General features: G+C 39.1%; 1 protein-coding gene across 2 annotated transcripts in view; it reads left to right on the top strand.

The window, feature by feature from the left end:
• Positions 1-23203, top strand: part of ATP10A (ATPase phospholipid transporting 10A (putative)) — a 112582-nt gene that overhangs the window by 80370 nt on the left and 9009 nt on the right. For both annotated transcript variants that reach the window (XM_054056078.1, XM_054056077.1), the window contains exons 8-15: positions 2840-3057; positions 4554-4748; positions 6136-6697; positions 12851-12954; positions 13124-13250; positions 15703-15887; positions 17212-17533; positions 19402-19478. In XM_054056078.1, the coding sequence (XP_053912053.1) occupies positions 2840-3057; positions 4554-4748; positions 6136-6697; positions 12851-12954; positions 13124-13250; positions 15703-15887; positions 17212-17533; positions 19402-19478 (1790 nt within the window). The remainder of the gene's footprint in view (positions 1-2839; positions 3058-4553; positions 4749-6135; positions 6698-12850; positions 12955-13123; positions 13251-15702; positions 15888-17211; positions 17534-19401; positions 19479-23203) is intronic.

Here is a 23203-nt window from a genome sequence, read left to right as displayed (position 1 = left end):
TTCAAATTCCCAGCATTCACAGTGAGGAAGATTATCCCTATAGCAAATCCAAACTTTTCTAATGCTTTTCCTGAGAAAGGCTGTATGTCCACATGTCGCATCAACTCACCTTGAGACTGTATTTGCTGCTAAGAGCTTTAGTGAAAACGAGGAACAAAAATGTATTCTTATGATTTATTTAAGTCTTAAACATTTGTAAAGCGCAGAAAACCTTAATGATGTGTCATCTTGAGCAACGTTTTCTCAAAATGGGGTTTTCAGCAAGCTGCTAAGAGCCTGCAGAAGATGATTAATGCAGAGCTTGCGCTGTCAGGCTGGCCACTGCCCTCCACACGCCTGATCCCGGGATGCACACTCCATCGTACCTCCTCAGCACAGAGGTGGACAGCAGTCTTTCAGGGTGTCACTCCATTCAGGTGCTTGAGGCATCCTCAAGTTCCTTGGAAGGAAACTGGGATGCTGGAGGGGAGCAGTGAACAGCCTGGTTCACATCATCATTGATGGCCTGGATCCGTGCTTATGACACACTGCAGATGACTTTGAGCCCTCAGTATAGACTCCTTCAGATATAGCAAACCTACGATCAGTTAATTTATAGTCACAGCACAGTGCACTTCTACTGGGAAAATGCATAGAGGCTTACAGAGCAGGACGGAATGGGGGTAACTGATCAAGAGTGATGTGACAGGTTAAAACTACACTGCTTCAAAGCAGGTGCAGCAAGTTACAGGAAGCAGCCCGTGCAAGTGAAATGAACTTTATTTCCTTGCAACTCATAAGCATCCAACAGAAAGGCCAAAGTGATCAGTGAGCTACCTAATTTTTGGAGCTGTCTTCTAGATTCTGTTATATGAATCAAAGGATGAGGTAGGCAGTGAAAGAAGGCAATGGTGCCCTGCTCTTCTGTTTGCAGCTGTGTGGCTCAGTGAGCAGATGGCCTCACAGTGCTGAACGTGCCATTGCTCAATCTCATTCCCACCACAGAACACAGAAAAGTATGAATCACACCAAATAATGCTAATGAAGGAAACTCCTTAGTCATCTACAGTTAGTCTACATCAGCCTCGGCGCTTGGGCTGCAGGGCTGTATTTGAGCTATGGGGCAGACCTGATGTGCAATGCACCCTGCAGTCTCTTCCCACGTTGCCAAATGCACCATGGCCCTTTTTAACTCCATGATCTTAATTTTCTTTCAGCAGGAGCTAGAGTACAGCACAGGATATTACGTACCTGAGCAACAACGGGGCTTGCATACACAGCCAGATCTGGGAAGCTTTCCCAGCAACCACATTTCAGACAAAGGCTATACACGTTCAAAATCAAGTTGAAAAAAAATCTCTGATGTATGATATTGTACTGATAGAGCTATCACTGTGCACTGTGTGTGGTCTGATTTCAACCCCTCCAGCTGCTTCCTGACAGCTAAAACATGTTTGAAAATTGCTGCAGATGGCAAGGATGTGTTTTTCTTTGATCGTAAAGCTAGCTGCATTAAAAGTGATCCCGTGCCAAACTCGCTATACGTAGTACAAAATTTTTCTCAGGAAATATTTTGGAAGAAAAATCTTCATGCACTATTTTTTGTTAAATGCCTGAATAATTAACTTACATGCTAGTGATTTATCATTTGATGTTAGGAAAATCTAATTTGTGATATCAGAGAACCGAAACAAAGCCAAGTCACAAGTATGGAACTTGTACTGTGTATCTGGGTAGTGTTACTTATTTTGAGAGTATAATGAAAAGCCTTTCCATGAATATCTAATGAAGGAATAAATTGATACCTGTTAGAGTGACGCATTCCTACCTAGTGAATAACCCAGATTATTAAATATCATGATCTTTAGGAATGGAAAAACATGTTTTACATGAGTTAGAGGTAAACGGAGCCTGTCATTAGAAGGGCTGGATTCCATGACTGTTTCACACCTCTTCTTTCTATTTCCTTTTTAACTTCTTTATATCAAACTATCAGGATTGGTTTCTAACATTAGTTGTTGTAGATGGACTGGGGAAACATTTGTCTAAAATGTATGATTTGGAAAAACTCTTTAACTCTGCGTACACTGGGTATTGCTCAAGGCAGCAAATTGTGATAGAAACAAGTGTTGCGGCAGGCGAGGGCACCCTAAGTTTAATACTGCCTGCTGCATTGTATCATATTGCTCAGAGAGGAAGGGATGGACTCTAGGGTGGTTTTAGTACTCAACTAGAAGTCCAGAATATGAGTTATTTCTTTGCTTTGGAGCAGATGGCCCTTATCTCGAGCAAGGCTTTTCCTCTGTCTGTACCTCCTCTCTCTCTGTAAAATAAGGGCAGTAATGCTCTGTAGTTTGTGTAGGTATGCTGTTCTAAGGACAATTTATCCATCAGTTTACTGGTAGATTCAACATTTTTGCTGGAAAATGTTTTTTTTGTAGAATTTCCATGTTCTGTTGGGAAGGACAAGAAAATTTTCCAGATTTTTTATTTCCTTCTCAGACTGCAAGTGAAGACCAATTTATTTGGTTGATTTCATCAAGCTGAGCTGTGGGATAGTCTTCAGGAATGCAGTGAGTTAGTACAGTCTCACTGCCTTTCAGAGAGAGTATGCCGATGAGGGAGGCAGTGTATTGCATTACATTTCTAATTATGTTATCTGCATACCCTGTTAGATACTACCATTTAATTAAGACTAGACTTTGTTATCTCCTGGTAATGGAATCATTTATTCTTACCATGAAAGCACAGTATAATATTAAAACCAGATCACTTGAACAAAGTCACTGTGTCCCTCTCCCCTCCTTCTCATCAGTGTTTAACATACGCAACATTACTCCCTCTGTGTTTTTACTGATAGCCAAACGCTTAGCAATGTACCAAGAACCTGATTCTGAGGAAGATGAGGCAGCCCCAAAAGGAGGAACTCTATCCCAGCGTGACAGTATCTGCAGCCATCAGAGCATCAAAGTAATCCACAGAAGCCAGAGCACCAAAACCCATCGGCGCACGGGTAGCAGAGCTGAAGCAAAAAGAGCAAGCATACTTTCAAAGCACACTGCATTCAGTAGCCCAATGGTAAGTCATGAGAACTAAATGTGCAGTGTCCTATATCTTTTAGTATAACGATGTCCTGAAAAGGAAAGGTAAAAAACACCTCTAGCGCATTGTGTACCTCTTACAGACTTCATCTTGGCATTTTTTTCTTCTGTATTCAGAGCTGTTTGTACAAAAACAATCAAGTATTGGCATAGATCTTATCTAAATACCTTCTCTGTGGGAACAAGCTAAAGGTAAAGATAATCTGAAACCTTTAAGTTATAGCTTGATTTTGAAAAGAAAACTTACGCCTTCCGTTTATCTACAGAAGCGGAGTGTAGCGTAAGGTTTGAGGTCAGGAATTCTAATTGCCCTGTGTAAGCCTCTTCTTCTTTTCATTTTGCCAGAGGATTTTAAACTTACTAAGTGCTGGAGTGAACACCATTTATTCCAATTCTTAGGCACTGTTGATGAGCACCATAGGATAATTTTTAGTATGATTCAAGATTATCAATGGACTGCATGTGCTGTGTTTTTTAAAAAAGGAAAACCTTCACATTTCAAAATGTTGGTGAATTTGTATCCTTACATATGATGTAAGTCATTAATGATTAAGTCATTTTATGGCATTGTAGTTCTATGGAAGTTTTATATGAGCTTAAAAAGCCAAGTCATTTCTATCTAGGGATAGTGCATTTTTGCATTTTTGACACAAATTCATCCTCAAAACAAATTACAAATATAGATACAGAAAGATGCTGTTTGCACTGGTGGAACTTCTTGATTTCAGTCAATAGTAATCTCTTTTGGTACAATTCAGAGTTGCACAAGGTTCTGTGGTTGCTCAGATTCATCATCTGCTGAGCATCAGCAGATAAAATTCTACTGAAGAAAGGTCCAAAGGTCAGTTTATCTTTTAATCTTTTATATCCCTACATGCTGCTATGTTAAGGACTTACTCTGACAAGAAATAGACTAAATAAGTGGAAAGTACTGATGAAAGAGAGTGGAAAATGCTCAGTGTTTTAATGTGAAAAAACATATGAATTGCTCTCAAATGTTTGGATGGTTTTTGTTTTCTAACAATCCAAGATGGTTTCATTTTATTGTGTTGATGTGAGACAGAGCTTTGAATGTCATTGCTGTCGAGTTTTCCACTCTTATGTTCTCTGCAGTGTGCCACCCTTTAGTAATAGATAATGAATGTCCTGAATTGGACAGGAGAGAGGGAGGAATATTAGTATGTAACCCTTCTCCTATCCTCTACCCTCAAAGTAGATGAATATTGCCACTATAATTATCTTTAGTAAGAAGTCGACAAATGGGCTACTTACATTTCCATTTCTATCAGAAAGCTCATTGTTGACTATTTATTGTCTAGAATGGGAGTCATACAGTCCTCTCCACCTGCAGTCTATAGCGTAAGACCACAATAAAACTCTTGACATTGACACTGCTTTGGATGCTTTGATTGCTTGTTGCTGGTTTGGAAATTTACAGAATCATAGATATTAATCACTGCTGTTTATTATTAGGAGAAGGACATCACACCTGACCCAAGTTTGTTAGAAAAGGTGAATGAATGTGCGAAGCGTCTGGAGGTCATGAGGAGCCACGAACAGCCATTATCCCATTTGAGTCCAGAACTATGTGACATCTTTGACTTCTTCATCGCTTTGACTATATGTAATACAGTTGTGGTTACTGCACCAAATCAGCCCCGACAGAAGGTGAGTTAAAGAAGCAGCAAAAGAGATTTTACGCCTCTTTTGCATTGATGCTAATTTATGTTGTAAATTGAAGAAATCAAAACCTCGTGTTGTAGCAAGAAAGAACTAGAGCTAGTTATGAGACAGCTCTTAGAACCACTATGTGAGTGAGCAGGTTTAGTTAAGCGTTGGTTAAATGGAGTGTGTCAGCTTATCTTCACAGTAAGATATGCTTTCATCTACAGTTTCAAGATACTTCTCAATTTTTTGTACTGTAACTTATTCACTTTAACAAATGTAAGTGTGTGTGTAAGTATATGTGGAAACTAATTTGTAAATGTTCAAGACTTCCCACAAAAGAATATAAGCTGTCTGTGAATGTTTTGTATGTATGGATTAAATTAAGAAAAGGTTGAGACATTTTTGAAAAGTTTAAGAAGAGGATATAGTTGTAAAACATCACTTAAAACTTTCAAATTATGTAAATTAAGATGCATCTTAAGCTCATTATGAGAAATAATGATCATTACTGCTCAAATTGGCTTAAACCACCTTCACTGATGAATGAGAATTTCAAAAACACAATCCCAAGATGATCTGTAAGACAAAAAAGTAGTAGAATGTAGTAATTAAAGCTAGCCAGCAGCTGGAATTTTTGTTCTAGAGAAAAATCTCAGGGTTGTTTCTGTTTCAGATTGGAATAAAACGTGAATTCGTATGCAAAATGACATGGGTTTGTGCCAGGGCAACATCTGGAAGATGCTCAGTTTCTGCTGTTTCAGGAATGCTACAATGTTATACAATAATGTAATACACATTACTATGAATATTTTATTGCTATTAATAACATTGTAGCTGCAAAAAGATTTAAGTGATAAAACTGAAGCAAATGCTTTGATGCTGAAAGACAGTGGAAATTTTATTTCAACATGTTCCTGTTGAGAAAGTTATCGACATGGGTATATTCTCATAAAACTTTTCTGCTACCGCACTTCACAGTAGAAAACTCTTCCGTTTGCTGGGTTTTTTCACTGCCTTTGCTGAATATGCATGAAGAATGCCAATGTTTCCTACTAATGGTAGATTTTATTAGGCATTACTGCTGGTGGTGCAACATTGATAGTCTATCCATTAGTCATATCTCAGGAGGTGAAAGAAAAAAAATTTGTTTTAGTGCAAACATACATGCTTTTGCACAAAAGCAGAATTATGAAATTATAGGATTTTTTTTGCTGTTGTCAGTTTTGTCCATTTTTCTTTCCTTTCTCAGAATACAGGTGCCATTACTTTTTGTTCTCAAAGACATCCTCCTCTTTAGTTGGAGCTGCGTAGACTGAATCTCAGTGTTGGAATTGTTGTACAGATTTTCTTCATTTTTTGTTCATTGCTTTGGTTTTTACTTCTCAAGGTTAGAGATCGACTTGAACTAAAATCTCCAGTAAAAACCATAGAAGACTTCATACGAAGATTCACTCCAAGTCGCTTGACCTCTGGATCTAACAGCAGCAGTTCATCAAGTCTAGCTACAAGCAAATCAATGCACAGATTTGGTTTAAGTGTGCTTTCTTGTACATCTACGGATAGCACTTTATTAAAACTGGAAGAGAAGCTGGCATACTCTGCACAGATGAATAACAATGGCTACAGCTCCCAGCAAGGCCGGACAGCTGTGGGGAGCGGACCTGAAGAAGGAGAACTCCGTTATGAAGCAGAGAGTCCAGATGAAGCTGCTCTGGTCTATGCAGCAAGGGCATATAACTGTTCTCTGGTTGGAAGGCTGTCTGACCAGGTATCCGTGGAGCTACCTCACCTGGGAACATTAAGCTTTGAAGTATTACATACATTGGGCTTTGATTCCATCAGGAAGAGGATGTCAGTAGTCGTCAGACATCCTCTCACAGATGAAATAAATGTTTACACTAAAGGAGCAGATGCAGTTATTATGGATCTTCTTCTACCCTGCTCTTCAGGTACACCTTTTACTTGTCTTTGGGGGAGTGGGACGGAGGTGGTTCTTGTTTACTGCTGAAGAACTCATCATGTCTTATTGCCTTCTCCAGCAAGTAGACCTGCCTGCTTTTGTTGTGAATACAGGGAATGGTAGAATGGCAGTGGTCTCTCTTCTTTTATAATGCTTTGTTATTATAGCTAATTTTCTGTGACAATTTACTGTTTCCTCACCTTACAAGAATAAGTTAAATTAATTTATGTACAAGATTTTCTACTAGAAATCTTTATTTTGAAGGAATTTCTTGAAACTCGGCCACAGCAATTTACATTTCTTCAGGAAAACCTGGCAGTGTTTGGCTACTGTAGTGTTTTATGTGAAATCCAAGTGCTTCCTATTGCAGCTCCCGTGAATGTTTCCTTTGTGAATCTTTACATCCTTTATGTTGCAATGTGTTTGCATAAATCAGTGCATATATGTTGGTTTGACCATGACACTTAAAGGGCACTGTGAAACAACTAGCCATTAAAACAGAAAGGTTGTGGTAAATGAAGGAGAGATGATGGTCGGAGGAGAAATCTTGGCTTCAAATATGGAGTTGAGTATCATGGAGTGGACATGTAGCTGTGAACATGGAGTACTTCCCTAAAGCATGGAGAATTTCTCCAACACGCAAATGTCGCATGAAACAGGAACAACTTTAAATAGTTTCTAACTGTAATAGCTGGATTCAAGAAGAACCCTGCAAGCTTTCAGAAGTTAGAGGACACACAGGGGTTTTAGTTTGTGAGAATCAGTTTGCATCTAATTTACTGTATTTTGAACACTGAATTCAATCCAGTGTTTAAAGTTTACTCCAAAATGAATGGACAGAGCCCAAAAGTGCTAGAGGTACTTCCCGTGTTTCACTAATGCATTGACTTTGTGGTTACTTTGACATCAGTTGGATTAAACAGTTGTGAAAGGCTTACACTGTGTAATTTTAGTTTAATGAAACACAGAAAAATGTTGGCATTAGTTTTCTATTTACAGCCGTATAAATCAAGGCTGGGCCAGAAAAATTAAGAACAACATGTCCTTAACTAACAACAAAGTATTCATGGATAATTTTCTAGTAAAGATCTGATATCACATAAGGTACATAGGGCATCTGTGGAAACTTGTTTCCGTCCAAAGTACTAACAGAAGAGTTGTATTATAGTAACATACCTAGCAAGTAATGTTTGGAAATGAGTTCCCAGAACGAGAACTAAGCATTCAGATGAAAAGAACCTATTATTTTATGCCAAGTCTCATATATTTTGTCACCATATAACAGACGATGTTTGCAGCTGTTGTGTCTGTTCATGGTAGACTCAAGAAACGAAGGAATTTTCAGGCAAATTTCTGGCAAATTTCAGGCAGATCTAGGACCCACCTGGGTGAAATCAGCAAGGCCAGTTTCTAACTGTAGCTGGGTAACTACAGCAATTCCACCATCTTTACAAGTAAGCAAATTGAATGTAGCTTTGAAATTGTGCCTCTTTTTTTTTTTTTTTTTAGTCTTTTAGCCCAAGTTGAACTATGAGTTTTAGTGTATTTTGCTTTTGCAAGCAATGTAAAATGCAGCCACTAGAACTTCATAAGCAGTTTCCCTTGTTTTCTAGGCCTCAAAGCCACTGCTGCCTTCACTAATTCTGTACATTTCAGCAGATTTTTCTGAAAAACATTTGACATTTCTCTTAGGCAGCTTCACTCCTGAAACTGAATTAGCAGATTCTGTCTGCAGTATCCTGATGTCAGTGGATGTATTGTCAGTTCCTAAGGGAACAGTATCTTTTCTTATTACAGGAAGGTATACCCCAGGTAACAGGAGCCTCAGAAAATTTATGGTGTGGCTCTTCTTTATATTGTGGCATCTGCCTGTGATTTCACTCTATTCTCTGATGATGGTGGAACATGAGTGTGAGAGGACATACAATGCTATGAGAATTCAGGTATTTACCATTTCAAGGAATTGAACAATAAGTGAATCAACATGACAGATAATCCCAGTACTCACTCTTTGTTTTCTTAGTGCCTTAGGAACACGTTAATTGTACACCAGTCAAGCGTGCATCTTGAGATTTTGTGGTACTTGTGCTCTTAGACTGAAAGACCAAGGCAACACCATGTCCCTAGTTGTAACCACGTTGCATGACTGGGTCCTGTCAGACAAAGATCTCATTTGTTTCAGAGGAGGGGCATTTTAAAATATGACATGAGAAACAGACAGAAACAGATGTATTATCTCCTAGCTTCGGTTGCATCTTATAGAAAATCAGAAATAACCACAAGCTTCAAAACTTAAAAAGTTTCTGAATTGACTCTATTTGTTCTGCCTGTGTATCTAGTTGAGACTGTGAATCCTGTTGTTTTCTGATAGCATGCAGCTATTTCCAAAAGCCTTGAAATGATTCACAAGACTGTGTTGCTTTTTACTTTATCTCAAGAGTCTCCATGTTCATAAATAAGAAAGTTACTGTTTGAGTCAATACCCAGCTTGCACAGGCACTGTGGGCATAAGTCATTGAGAAAACAGTGACTGGGCTGACTTTCTACAGCTTATGATTATGGGAGGAAATGAAGCAAGCAGAAAACCACTAGCTTTCTATCATTCTTTGCTGGTTTCCACTTCCATGGAGTGTGTGGTCACACTGCTCAGCACACACACTGCGTCCTGGCTAAAAGGAATCTCCACAAGTGGGTTTTGTCTGGAAGAGATCCCTTCCCTGCTTTTAACTTCAGAGCACAAGATGAACCTCAGGATAAGACTGATGAGATGTATGAAGAGCTAGAAAGAGTTTAGCTCTCATTATGTGCTGGTGTAAGAGGGAGGTGCAATCTTCCACTCTGGAATTGAGAATTTGCATGGGAAATAGTGTGCACATCTATACTTGTAGAGAAGTACTGCCTTTGTTCATCGAAGGTGGTATAAGCATCTGACATTGTGATCACTGCATTAGTGCTCCTGGTACTCAGATCTGAAGTGATTAACAACACCTGAGGTGATAAGAACAATGTTCAGTGTGTTTAAGCACCTATTTGAGTTTGCACCACTTGAAATCGGTGAGTGACTGAAACAGCTGCTCCCATAAGACAGTTTTCTGTGGGATATGCAAGAAATATGGCATTTCTCTGTAGAATAGTAGTGCATTACAATAAATTAGGAAGAGTGCTTGCCTACTTTGTTCTTCTACAGTTAAAAAAGCTGACTCACTAATACAGGAAGACTGCAAGATTTGCTGCAGTACTTTTCCCAGAAAAAAAATTCTTGTATTACACAGCCAAGTCACATATGCCAAAAAAAGATTATCATGCACAAACAGAAAAAAAAAAACAAAGCCAAAGAAAACTGTGTTAAGTTGCCATTTTAGTATATGCACAGTTCCACTTTATATTGCAGCTGAATCTAGTTGTGAGCTGGATTAATAGCTCCTGAAGGAACCTCATTGTATGTGTGTGTGTTGCAGCTACAAGCTATAGTGTAAGAAGGGACTTTCCATTTGCAAACAATATTTGTAGGGATATTCTTTGGAATAATACATCTGCAAGGGTTCTTTGAGAAATTCTACAGTGACAGCATAGGTAGCATTAATAGATGGATGGACAGGTTCCTACCAGTATTGACCACATGACTTTAATCGGAGATAGACCTAGAATGAAAGAATGTTTGAAATATCACAGATTTATGGACTCCCTTAGGAACAGCTGTGTATGTACACTCCCAGCTTTACAGGCCCGGAGAAGATAGGACAGTCTTTAAAGGTGAGAAAACAGCTACACAGAAAGTAAGATGTGATGATACGTGATTGAGATAATGGGAGCAAAAACCAGAATAATGGGTTCCCAAGCTTTTAGCTCCTTCCTTCCTACAACATCAATACTTGTACATTTTTATGCTAGAGCCTCTTAATGCCCAGTTAGATGCGGTATTGCTATATATATATGAAAGTGCTGAGTGCACTGTAAGTTTATAGACAGACGAATAGCCATGTGTGTTAATGGTCAAAAATAGCAAGATCAAATAGGTATGAATGCACATTGGGAAAATGGGCACCAAAAAGTATAAACAGTAAGATATTTGTGTCATCTAATTTAGATACCTGTATTAAGTGTTCTGACACAACAACCCTGTGCAGCGCTACATACTAGGGGAAGAATGCCTTGAAAGCTGCTTGGCAGGCAAGGATCTGGGGGTGTTGGTTGACAGCCGACTGAATATCAGCCAGCAGTGTACCCAAGTGGCCAAGAAGGCCAATAGCATCTTGGCTTTTATCAAAAATGGTGTGGCCAGCAGGACCAGAGAAGTGATTGTGCCTCTATACACAGCGTTAGTGAGGCCACACCTCGAATACTGTGTTCAGTTTTGGGCCCTTCACTACAAGAAAGACATTACGGTCTGGACATTACACTCCTGGAGTGTGTCCGGAGAAGAGTAATGAAGCTGGTGAAGATGCTGGAGGACAAATCTTATGAGGAGCGATTGAGGGAACTGGGCTTGTTTAGCCTTGAGAAGATGAGGCTGAAGGGAGACCTTGACACTGTCTACAACTATGGGAAAGGAATTGTAGAGAGGCGGGTGTTGGTCTCTTTGCCCAAGTGACAGGTGATAGGAGAAGAAGGAATGGCCTCAAGCTGCGACAGGGGAGGTTCAGATTGGTCATTAGGAAAAAATTCTTCACATAAAGGGTTATCAAGCACTGGCAGAGGCTGCCCGGGGAGGTGACTGAGTCACTGTCCCTGTGGATATTTAAAAGATGGGTAGATGAAGTGCTTAGGGATATGATTTAGTAGTGGACAGGTATGGTTGGACTTGATGTTCTCAAAGGTCTTTTGCAACCTAGTGATTCTATCATTTTGTATAAGGGTATAGTGCCTGTAGGTTCTCACTATGGTCAGTTGAGTGAGGTAAGCACATGCAAAAGCGAACTGAGATCAGAAGTAATAGCCCTCTTCAAGTGCCAGACTCCTGATGATGAGTGGTGTTCACCTGACTCTGTGACTGGTTATTGTGCAAGTACCACATGTTTAAGTAACACAAATATTGCGTTGAGGAGCAGCTGCACTTACAAAATTGTAATCCTGAAATGATTCTACACACCCCAAGAAAATGCAGAATTTAGAAAAAAAAAAATATTACATCAGGGAGTAGGAAAACGTGCCATAAGGTATTGGTCATTCTCACTCAATGGTTTCACTCTAAAAATGTGCCAGCTTGAATGTATACTTCAGTACTAACCCTGCAACTTGTATTATTTAATATTGCTACTTGTACATGAAAGAGTCTCAATCCTAAATGTTGAAAAACATGCATATCACCTGTTTTTAACTTTTGAAGACATCATTTCAGGTAATGAAGTGGAACAAAATGTGTTACCATCATATTCATTATTCTTTTTGATCACAGTGTGAGCACGTTGAACCAATCCCAGCTAAAGAGGGAAAAGGAACAGATTGTTGGTCCTGATTTTGAGTTCTTACATATGGCTTTAGGTGAAGAGCAGTGCTAAGTGGAAGTTGTGCTGCTGCGTTCAAGGTAGAAGCTACCTGTGAGAACTGCACAACTGTAAATTCTCTTTTAAATGAAATCACAGCCATACCCAGAATTTCTTGCATTAACTCAGCCCCAATATGTAATATTAATATAGTGGTAACAGCTGTATCTTCGTACAATTAGATACACAAACCAGAGCACTGTTTCTGGTTCTTTTGAGATATTAACCTCAGTGGAAAACTAAGTGCTATTTTTAAATAAGTGTCATTTTTCTGCATGTGATGAGATGTGGAGAAACATTTGGTAGTAGTGTATTTGAAAGCATACTTCTCTTTCTGATGTTATTGTTTGCTGTGAAAATGATCATGATATCTTATCCAGGCCAAAAATGTGCTTAAGAAAAATAAGATCTTTCTAACATACATTCAAAATTACTTTTGAAGGGAGAAGACAGAAAAGATAGAACAAAAAGATAAGATTTTTTTTTTCCAAATGAAAGGTTTTACTTGAGTTTCCCAGGTGACATCAGCAACTCTTTAAAAGTGTCAGTTATAAAGTGCCAGTAGGTACAGTGAGTGCTGTAGACAAGCTTTTATTCTCTGAGGCCATTCAGCTGCTGTTATTTCTCAACGACTAATTTCTTTTTGTATTCTTATCTAGATGACCCCCGGGGCAAACATCAAAAAAAAATCCAAAGCAAAACCCAGAATTACCTTAATCTGTATGCTGTAGATGGGCTGCGGACCCTCTGTATTGCAAAAAGAGTAAGTAAATGTAGACTTTTGATTTGCTTTTAAGGAGACTCTTGACAAATATTACCGAAGGCATTTATGAATTCGTTGTTCTTGATCCATAACTTGTTTCATTTTATTCAGTAAAGTATGAATGTGTCTGCGTCACATTGACTGTGCCCTCGCACTCTCTTTTTAATAGGTTCTTAGCAAGGAAGAGTATGCGTGTTGGTTAAAAAGTCATTTAGAAGCAGAATCCTCTATTGAAAATCGTGAAGAACTTCTGTTTCAGTCAGCACTGCGGATAGAGAAGAATCTGCATCTGCTAGGTAATGAAATGAGAGCTGGACGTGAAATTAAAATGTGTTAAAAATTCTGAAAGCCTGGCTATGAAATCCGTTCTTTCCCTTAAACGTTTTTTGACAATATAGAAATTGGCTTCTTTTGGACTTTGTCGTGGCTGTCATGTGCAGCATCACGAAGGAATGGGATATAATTAACATAACAGACATATCCTGTTTGGCTTGCTCCTGCCGTCATTTTACCACTAGTGAAATGCGTGGCGTAATACCAGGGATGAATTTAACACAATATCATAAATGGCAACTGCTGCTTTAAACAGGAGGAGGACTTGGCCCAGTCTGTTTACAGAATTTCGTTAGCTTAGTGCCGCTTCAACATGTCAGAGACTTCCATGACTCCAGGGGCACCAGAGACACTCATAAAGCAAAGCTCATAAACTGCATTTGTGAGAGATGTCAACTCACATATACATCTGGTTCAGCACACATGCTCAGGGCCTGTGTATTCTGCGAGGGGACTGCAGTACCCCATGATGAGGCAGTTAAAACAGTGTATCTAAAATGTATTCCAAGAACTAAGTCATATTCTTCCTCTGCTGGGTTAAGATGCAGAAAGATCTGAGATTCTAAAATGTATGTATATATACTATTACTCCAAGTGTCCAACTGCTTTCTCTGGCAGAGAAACTGGGGCAGCCATAACACAGTTGGAAACAACAACTGCCACTAATTGCTCACATGCCTGTCTCTGGGAGACAAGATCCACCTCACCCAACTTCTGATGTATCTCTAAGACTCCCCATATAACCAGTGGAGAGACAGAAAAAGAAAGCGCAGTTCATTTGTCTGTCTTAGATATCTGCTTTAGGATTAGATGAATCGTGGTAGTCAAGTGTTTGTTTCTCTCCTCTGACTTTAAGGGGAGCATGAGGTAACTAGTTTGGGTCACCTTAATCAGAAAGATCCCACCATCGTGGTGACTGTTGATTCTGGCTGCACTTTGGGGGAAAAAAAAAAAAGGAAAAAAAAATTGAAATTGAACTGCCAGACAAATAAACCTGAAGTAAACTACCTGTTCAATCATTCCCCCAGAACCTCAGACTATGGGTTTTATCTTGCAGTGATCGCTTATGGCTAGATCATGGGAATGAAAAAATGAGTCTGGAAAACAAACATCTTTTTTTTTTTGAATACTGTTTGAATAATAATAGCTTTCGTGACATTGCCTGAATGAGTTTCCACCTACATGACTGGTCCTCAAAATTTGAGTGGACCTAATATTGCTAAAATGTTGGGGTTTTTTTCAAAGAATAACCTTAGGAATAATAAACAGCTGAGAAAAGTTTACTTTGCATTTCCTGTTATTCCAGGTAATTTACATGTCTGTCACCCCCTCATTCTCTGGTAGTGAGGGCTTACATTTCCTCATGTTGAAGGCTCTCTGAAACTCAGTGGAGCACTGATGTGTCAGTGGTGACACTGAAGTTGGTCCTGAGCAGCTTTTGCTACGGTATTTGAAAATTTTGTCTCTGTCAATTGATTTATGAAAGCATAGGAAAGATACTCAAGTCTCTTATAAACAGGTAGGAAGATACAGTGAAAGTGTGAAAAAGCCACATTTTACTTTCACATCATGGCCAACAAATTTATGATTTCTGTCTGCTATATCTCATTTGGCAACCAGTGTCTTTCTGCAAGAGCAAAGAGCAGCAGCAAGGCAGGAAAAGGTTTATCTCTGCAGCCTAATGTGCTGTTGCTGAACTGTAGTTCTGCTGTCATACCCCTTCAAAGGGGAGAAATCTCTAGTGGCCCAACCTTTTTTGAGGGAAGGCAGTTAAGACCCTTAAGAACCGAAACAATCTCCTAGAAGTAACATCTCTTCTCTAACAATGTTCAGATCGTAGAATCATAGAATCACTAGGTTGCAAAAGACCTTTGAGAACACCAAGTCCAACCGTGCCTGTCCACTACTAAATCATTTCCCTAAGCATTTCATCTACCCATCTTTTAAACACCTCCAGGGACAGTGACTCAGTCACCTCCCTGAGCAGCCCGTGCCAGTGCTTGATAACCCTTTAGGTGAAGAAGTTTTTCCTAATGTCCGATCTGAACCTCTCCTGGCACAGCTTGAGGCCATTCCCTCTTGTCCTGTCACCTGGACGAAACGACCAACGCCTTCCTCTCTAAAACCTCATTTCAGGTAGTTGTAGACAGTGATAAAGTCTCCTCTCAGCCTCACCTTCTCCAGGCTAAACAAGCCCACTTCCCTCAGCTGCTCTTCATAAGACTTGTTCTCCAGCCCCTTCACCAGCCTCTCGCTCCTGATACCCCCCAGAAAACTGCTCAAATATTGCACCTATTGGTAGTTCAGCTATTGTCCCCTAAATGGCTGCTGGCTCTTTTGGAAAAATCTAGACTTAAAATTTGAAGTGAACTGTGTTTGTTTCATGTGGAATATTTTGCATTTTTATGTGCTTAGGTGCAACTGGCATTGAAGACCGTTTACAGGATGGTGTTCCAGAAACCATTGCAAACTTACGCAAAGCTGGGTTGCAGATTTGGGTTCTTACTGGAGACAAGCAAGAAACAGCTGTTAATATTGCATATGCCTGCAAGCTACTAGATCACGATGAAGAAATCATCACTTTAAATGCTGAATCCCCAGTAAGCAGATTGAATACACAAGTTCACTTGTGAACTAGCTTTGCTTTATTTTCAACTTCTAAAATTAAAAGTTTGATGGCTTTTTTTCCCTTTCTCTCTTCTTTTTTCCTTCTTTTCCTGCTTCATCTGTAATTTTCAGGTAGGACATGTCTTTGAATACTTTTCAGTGAATCATGCTTTTAAGTCATCATGTGATGTATCATAAACTTACTGAAGACTTGTAATTGTGCATAGTGGGCTCCACCATAAATGAAAATATGCCATAGGGTCATTCTGAAAATATCCCTAGTTTTGCTTATTGGCAATGATGGGTCTCCAGAAGCAACCTGTTATGAGACATATGCCGAGGAAGAAAACAATCAATAACTTACTGAGAATTTTTTCTTTATTTTACACCACTGAAATGTACATAGATAACTCAGTCATTCATGTTTTCTCAGGTGTTTTTTTCTCTGGAAATAGAAGCAATACTCAAATTTTGATGCTAGTACTGAAAGTCAGAAAACTACATCTACAGTAATATCTTGCTTCCTAACAGACCTTTTCTAATTCTTCTGAATTACTGCTCTTTCCTGTGCTCAACTTGGTGCAAGCAGACACTCACAAAGAGTTTACTGGTATGGTCTAACATACAAGGAACCAGACTGATAGTGCTATAATCCTTTAATGGGGTGATAAAATTGGACTTCAGATCAGCAGAGGAGAGGTAGGTCAGCAGTATCCAGCTCTGACTTCTTTCAGAAAGGAAGAAAAGATAACAGCATTTTCCATTCTTGAGTGTATCAACTGAACTGGTAAATTGATTTTCCATGATTTTACTTTTTTGTCATACTTCACTGTAAGACCAATAGCATTTAATTTTAAATATTCCTATGTTCTCAATAACATTTTCTAATTGAGTATGGGTAAGGAGAGGTAATTCAGCTTAAATAACCTTTAATTGTCCTTTAACAGTGCGGAACTATTTGATCTGAGTTGTAGGCATATACATGGTGTTCATCACCATACTTAACTTGGTAGTGATACTGATTATATCGTTTCCCAGAACTGTTATTCTGAGAAGGAGCAGAAAGAAATTAGTTTAGAATACAATACTGCATGTTAAAGAGGAATTAGATTTTAAGCCTTCTGAGTCCTCATTGCTGTCATATCTTCAGCTAGAAATAAGTCTGTTGAGAACAGAAGATTATTAGAAATTAAAGCTTAAACAATGCAGCAGATAAAACACATTCTCCATATTCCTTATGCCCAAATATACAGCAAACACAAACTTTTGAATACATGTTCTTTTCTCTCAAGTATATCTATTTTGAATTTTTTTCAGGAGACATGTGCTGTCTTGCTGGAACAGTGTCTGCAATGCGTAGACTCTAAATTTTCAAACAACACAATAGACGAAGCTACTGGAAACATGACTGTTGGATTCACCCCTCTCTATCCACCCTCTTCCTCTGTGCTTTCCAGCTTGGGCCTAGTGATTGATGGAAGAACTCTAGCTTATGCCCTGGAACCTACACTAGAAGATAAATTTCTTGCACTAGCAAAGCGATGCCGTTCAGTACTGTGTTGTCGCTCTACGCCAATCCAAAAGAGCATGGTAGTGAAACTAGTCAGAGACAAACTCAAAGCAATGACCTTGGCAATAGGTAAGTATCTCAACTTAAACTACCCTGCCTTGATGTATACTGTGTGTTAAGAATTTTGACTTTTTGACTTGCAATAGGACCCTTACAACTGCCTCACGACTCAAATAGCCTTCCAGTTTTGTCTGAAAATCTGTCAGAATCCTCTAATATGTTTACTCTAGTGTATTTATTCAAAACCAAGACAGAACTCTGGATTAGTGTTTGGGCTTTCTTCCTACAGAGGTTAGATAATCAGGACCCAGTTATGCTATGAGGTTTTGGCATGTCCCAACACAGTTGTGAAGCATTGGGTTAGCTGGTGCTATGCCAAATACGGTTTTGTAATCCCTGTATTGCACAGTCAAAATCGTGTTCAGTGATGTTTCATCCAGTTATGTTAAATCTCAAGGTTCTGCGTTTTTCATCTCAGTTCAGCTATACAGCATAGGATATGACTTGACCTTGTCAGTTCAGAGAATGGATTTATGATTGGTATCATGCCAGTGCTTATGCTTCTTCACAGCTAATCGCTCAGCTGGTGAGGGGGAGATTTTGTAAGTCACCCTGTTTTAAATCTGGCAGCATCTTCCATGTTTCCATTATTTTTATATAAGTCAACCAGCTCTTCTTCCCGTATCTCAAGTCTAGGTTCTTGTTGCACTAGAAGATGTGATTGCACCATATATCGTCACAAACACACTAGCTTTCATGCTTTCATCTACCCATCTTGGATAACCATAGCAGGAACACATGTGGGTTGGAACTACCTATGAGAAACCTGAAGTACATATAATAATTGCCAGACTCCTGTGACATCCACATCACCAAATGGGTGTTAATTATAATAATCCTCATGCTTTCTACATTAAATCTAGCTCAAATATGCTTCCCACATACCGAATTTATATATTTGGTTACTGACTGTGGACGTAATCATTTGCATATGTTGTAAAAAACATCTGGCTAGTAAATTTGAAATACCCAGAAAGCTCAAAAACACTAGTGGAGTCTGGAAAGCTTCTGTTTTCATTCTTTCTGAGCATTTTGAGGCTGTGAATTGAACTCAAGTCCTGCTCTGCCTTAATAGCCTAGCTGTGTACATCCTCCCTTTTAACCAACATGACCTACCTCAGGGTTGTGCCACAGAGTCACAAAAACATCAGCGTCTTCAGGGGAGCTTTTATATATGCCAACAGCAGAGAAACTGGAGTGGTATGTGAATGTACACCTCAGCCACTGAAGTTTAAAACAAAGTGTCTTGTCATCAGCTGATACAGTTTCCACTAGTACACTGGCTGTAAATTTAAGAGTTAAGAAGCAGATACATGTCTGTTTCTGGTATCCTTTCTGTGGCACCTATCACTTATGGCATTATGATTGGAAGCAGAACAAGAGGTGGTGACTGCATCCATTGCAGATAAACCTACCTGTGATGAGTGTTTTAAGGATCTCAGATTGGTCAACCTAAGTCAAGAACTCACCTACTTTTTAACTTTATTGTATTTTTTATTGTGTGGATATTTCATTCTTAGTAGTCATACGTGATTGCAGGCAGACAGTTAATCAAGAAGCAGAAGTATTGGGAAGCTCATTCTCAGCCTTCAAGTGTTCAGTGTTTGTGTAGTTCAGGCCAGATACTTGGCCTGATACAGATACAGATTACTAAAAAGAGAGGGATTTAATTTTCCATGATAAAAAAAAGGTCTACAAAGATCAGAATGTCTTGGCAGCTTTGCCAAGCTTTGAACCAAAGATGGATCCTTTCCTACCCCACACCTCCCTTACTATACTCATTGAACAATCAGTTACAACTGGTTTTCCTTTGCTTTTGTGCTGCTAACTGTTTCTGGTCTACTAGTGACAACAAAACTGTATCTTGTCATCTTTAGGTGATGGCGCTAATGATGTCAGCATGATCCAAGTGGCAGATGTTGGTGTGGGGATCTCTGGTCAAGAAGGCATGCAGGTAATGTTGCTCATTCACTGAAAATCACTCCCATGAAAGGGTGAAATAGGCATTTCCCATATGTTGGCTTGACCAAGCTGCGTTTGGATAACTAGCACAGATATAGAGAAGTGGCAATATGCTCTGCAGTGCCAGTTAAATGTTATAAAGACACTTTCATCTTGAGTTTGAGTTTGTTAGTTCTCAGATCAATACTGAGTTTAAATATGCTACCTTCTCAGAAAATTGAACTTATCAGATCCCTCTAAGCAATATGTTTTAGGAAATCATTTCTAAAATACTGGTTTAAAGTAGGAAGAAAGCTCAACTATGCATTACTTAGGAAGTAAAGGTTCACCTTATTCTAGCTTTTATTTTCCTCTCTCCTGTATTGCTTGAGTATACGTCTCCTGTGGAGTAGCTGCACAATGCAGCTTATTTGCATGGTGTGATGGTGACCCTTGCCCTGGTCATCCACACATCTCTCTCGCTCAGTCTATTCAGACAGCAGAACAGCAAAGAGTAAATAGCAGCCCTTTGCAGAACCACTACTCCCTACACACTATTCCAAGTCTTGGTTTTCCCCCCATTTCTCCCTGCTTCAAGGGATTTGCCCTGTGGCCTTGTGAATGTGTTCAGCCTGTGATTATTGTATTTACCACTGTGTAAGAGTCACTTCTCCCATCCTCAGAAGAGTAGTTGCATATGTGTAGGATGAATTACCTTTGCCTCCTCTGCTGCTGGTGCAGTTCAGTGGCCTTGTTAGCAGTAGATGTGGCAGTAAGACACAGAGAATGAGGAAGATACCCAATTTCCACAACCTACCTTCTATTTTGGCTGGCTGCAGACTGATTGCATGAAAAAATAGAGTAGCTGACAAAGAGCTCTTCAGAGAAGATGGGAAGTGTTTCCATCCTGAGGACCTGAGCAGATGAGCATGCTCCTTTAACTTAATTACTGGTGGGTGGTTCTCTGCACATTGCATTTTTGCAACATTGGCTGCATGTTTTGCTCAAAGGGAAGAAAGGCCTTCTTCACATATTGCACAAGTTGTCTGTAGAATTTTATTCCATGGGATTTCATGAATGCTCTAATTTAATTGGATTAACACACAAATTTATGAAACGAAAATTTACCTGAGCTACTTATTTGGATGTCAACTTTGTGCATTTTCTGATGTGCAGATTACCAGAAGCTAGGACAGTACTCCGGAAAAAAGTCAGTAGATGTTTTTCTTACTTATTCATATACTCTGTTGAAGGCATCCTCTCTTAGCTGTTCTTGGAAGCTGGATACTAGGGCACATGGGCTTCAGCCTAACCCAGCAGAGCTATTACCCTTGTTTTCCTTCTTGTCATCATCCAGTGAGTTCAGTCAATCAAGTAATCTCTAAGGCTAATGGATGTTCATCAGTGCTCTTCAAACAAACAGATTACAGGCCTGCAATCCATTAATTTTTTTTCTCTGAACATGTTAGTAGCTGAAAATTAGACTGGAAAGAAGCTACCACAAAAACTTGAGGTTTATACACATGGTGTTTATGGCATCCCAGCTATAGACCATATGAGTCTGACTTTTAGGGCAGGAGAGGGCAGAAGAAAAGGAAGTCTTGGATTAAGCTGACACCAAGTGTGTTTGTTGTTCCACAGCCTTCACCAGGCTTTGAGAGTTTTGTATAAATTCAGCAGTACCACTCTGCCCGCAGTCCAGGCTCCAGAGAGCCCAGAGAAGAGTGTTTCTGTGGGGCCCTCTCCAAGCCTGTCAATTAAAAACAGTCTGCCCCAAACTCCTTAGGTCATATAATTTCTTATGAACTTATCAGCTCCTATCATCTATGCATTAATTCAGATCACTTTTTTTCCTAACGAAGACTTAGAGTGTTCATAGAATTTTTTTTACTCCTCTCCCCATTATGCTACTTTCAATTCAACTCATACACTTACAATAACCAGTACTCAGATGCTTCCGGCTTTTGCAGTATATTCAAAACCGAAAGCTATTTGCTCATTAACCCATTAAACTACCTGTTTTTTTTTCCTAAATGAAAGTTCAACAGAGTAGAAAATGTTTATAGATTCCTTCCTTTACTGCAAGATACTAAGGAACCATACAGGCCTTGTTATAAATAACTGTCAGATTCTTACACATGCAGGTACTCAGAAGGTGTTGAGCATTTAGATGTCTAAAATAGCAATACTCTCTGATTTATTTTCTTTCTACATTCTGTGGAAGCATGTAGAGCATGAGTCACTTTTTCCTGTGAAAAAGCTGGAAGAAAAAAATAAAATGTGAAAATCAAGGCGGTATTTTGAGACAAAATAAACATGCAAATGGAATTGGATAACACTATCTTTCTCACTATGTTCCTCACTGTGATCAAAATGGAATAAAAAAGAAAAAAAAACCACGACACTTCTCACAATGTGTTGTAAAGTACTATGTTAGAAGCACAAATCAAAGAAGTGAGCAGTTTTGTTTTAACACTGGAATAGGCTGAGATAGGGTGGAGGACAAGGAAGCAGACAAGCTCCAAGATAGCTGTTTTTCTGCAAGACAAGTCGGACTGTTCTGTACAGGGAGGTTATTGCAAGTTTATCTCAGTATCTAAGAAATTCCAGGATGTGTTAACATATTAAAAAGTGTCTCAGTGCTTATAGACATCTACTGCTCAAACTGTAATGTGTTATTGCACCTTCTATTGCATACTGTTTTAGAGTTTATTTTAATAGCTTCTACAAGCACTTACTTGGGAAAACTGAGCCCTTTTGGTGATTTACCAAGAAAGGGAATTAGGAAAAATTAAAAGAAAGGATGTCTCTCATTCAAAAATACAGCCAAAATATACCCTACAGAGTGTGAGGAAGACATTGCTCCTTTGGAAGTTTTCACCTTTCCTCATGCTTTTGTTGAACTATGCAAAAAAAGGTGATGTCAAAATAGAAAATAAAATATAAGATTATATTAAGTGAAATCTTAGTGTGATCCTGGGGGAATGGAAGATCCTGAAACAATTGTGATAATACCATAATTTACAAAGAGGTCTCATCTTCATGTACGGTACCCTGAATTTTAGTCATAAGTAGAGAGAAACATCGTGATTCCTTTTGTCAATGTGATTTGTCAGCCTGCACAGTCCCAGGGGAGTCTCAGCTACTGTGGTTTTTTTTTCACAGACAGTTTTAGAAAACACGCCATTTTAAAAATCCCTCAAAATACTGCTTTCTAAGGACAGATGAGTAAACTTTATAAGCCAGGACTGCAAATGTCAATTAAAACTAGTATTTTAATTGTTTTGACTTTTAAAGTCGAGTAATTATCATGCAACCACTTAATTATGCTTTTTCTTAGTTAATTCTCTGGAAATACATTTTGCCCTGTAAGTGCTCAAAGTTTTTACAGAGAAATATGTTACAACCACCATGATGTTCATATGCAAGCTGTAATTCTTCATGCTCGTGCAACTGCAATTACCAGCCATTCTCCCACCTGTCACTTTTTGCTGCTGCTTATCACCACCTGGAATATATACTGTAATCTCCCTTGGGCAAGGACCGGGTTGCCTTGCATGTTCTGCAGAGCTACCAGATTTGCTCACAGATATTCCAAATCAATGCAGCAATAGCTGCATTTCATATGCACTGTAATGCATTTCATTCTTCACCAGTACAATTTCCATTGACTATGTGAGTAGAGATGACCATTCACTGTTGGTGCTGAAAGAGATGCTTTACAATAATGATTCCTAC

The sequence above is a fragment of the Cuculus canorus genome, chromosome 1 (genome assembly GCF_017976375.1).
Source record: "Cuculus canorus isolate bCucCan1 chromosome 1, bCucCan1.pri, whole genome shotgun sequence".
In the NCBI taxonomy this organism is placed as follows: Eukaryota; Metazoa; Chordata; class Aves; order Cuculiformes; family Cuculidae; genus Cuculus; species Cuculus canorus.
Note: the sequence above shows the minus strand (reverse complement) of the source record. Positions and strands in the feature narration are given on the sequence as shown.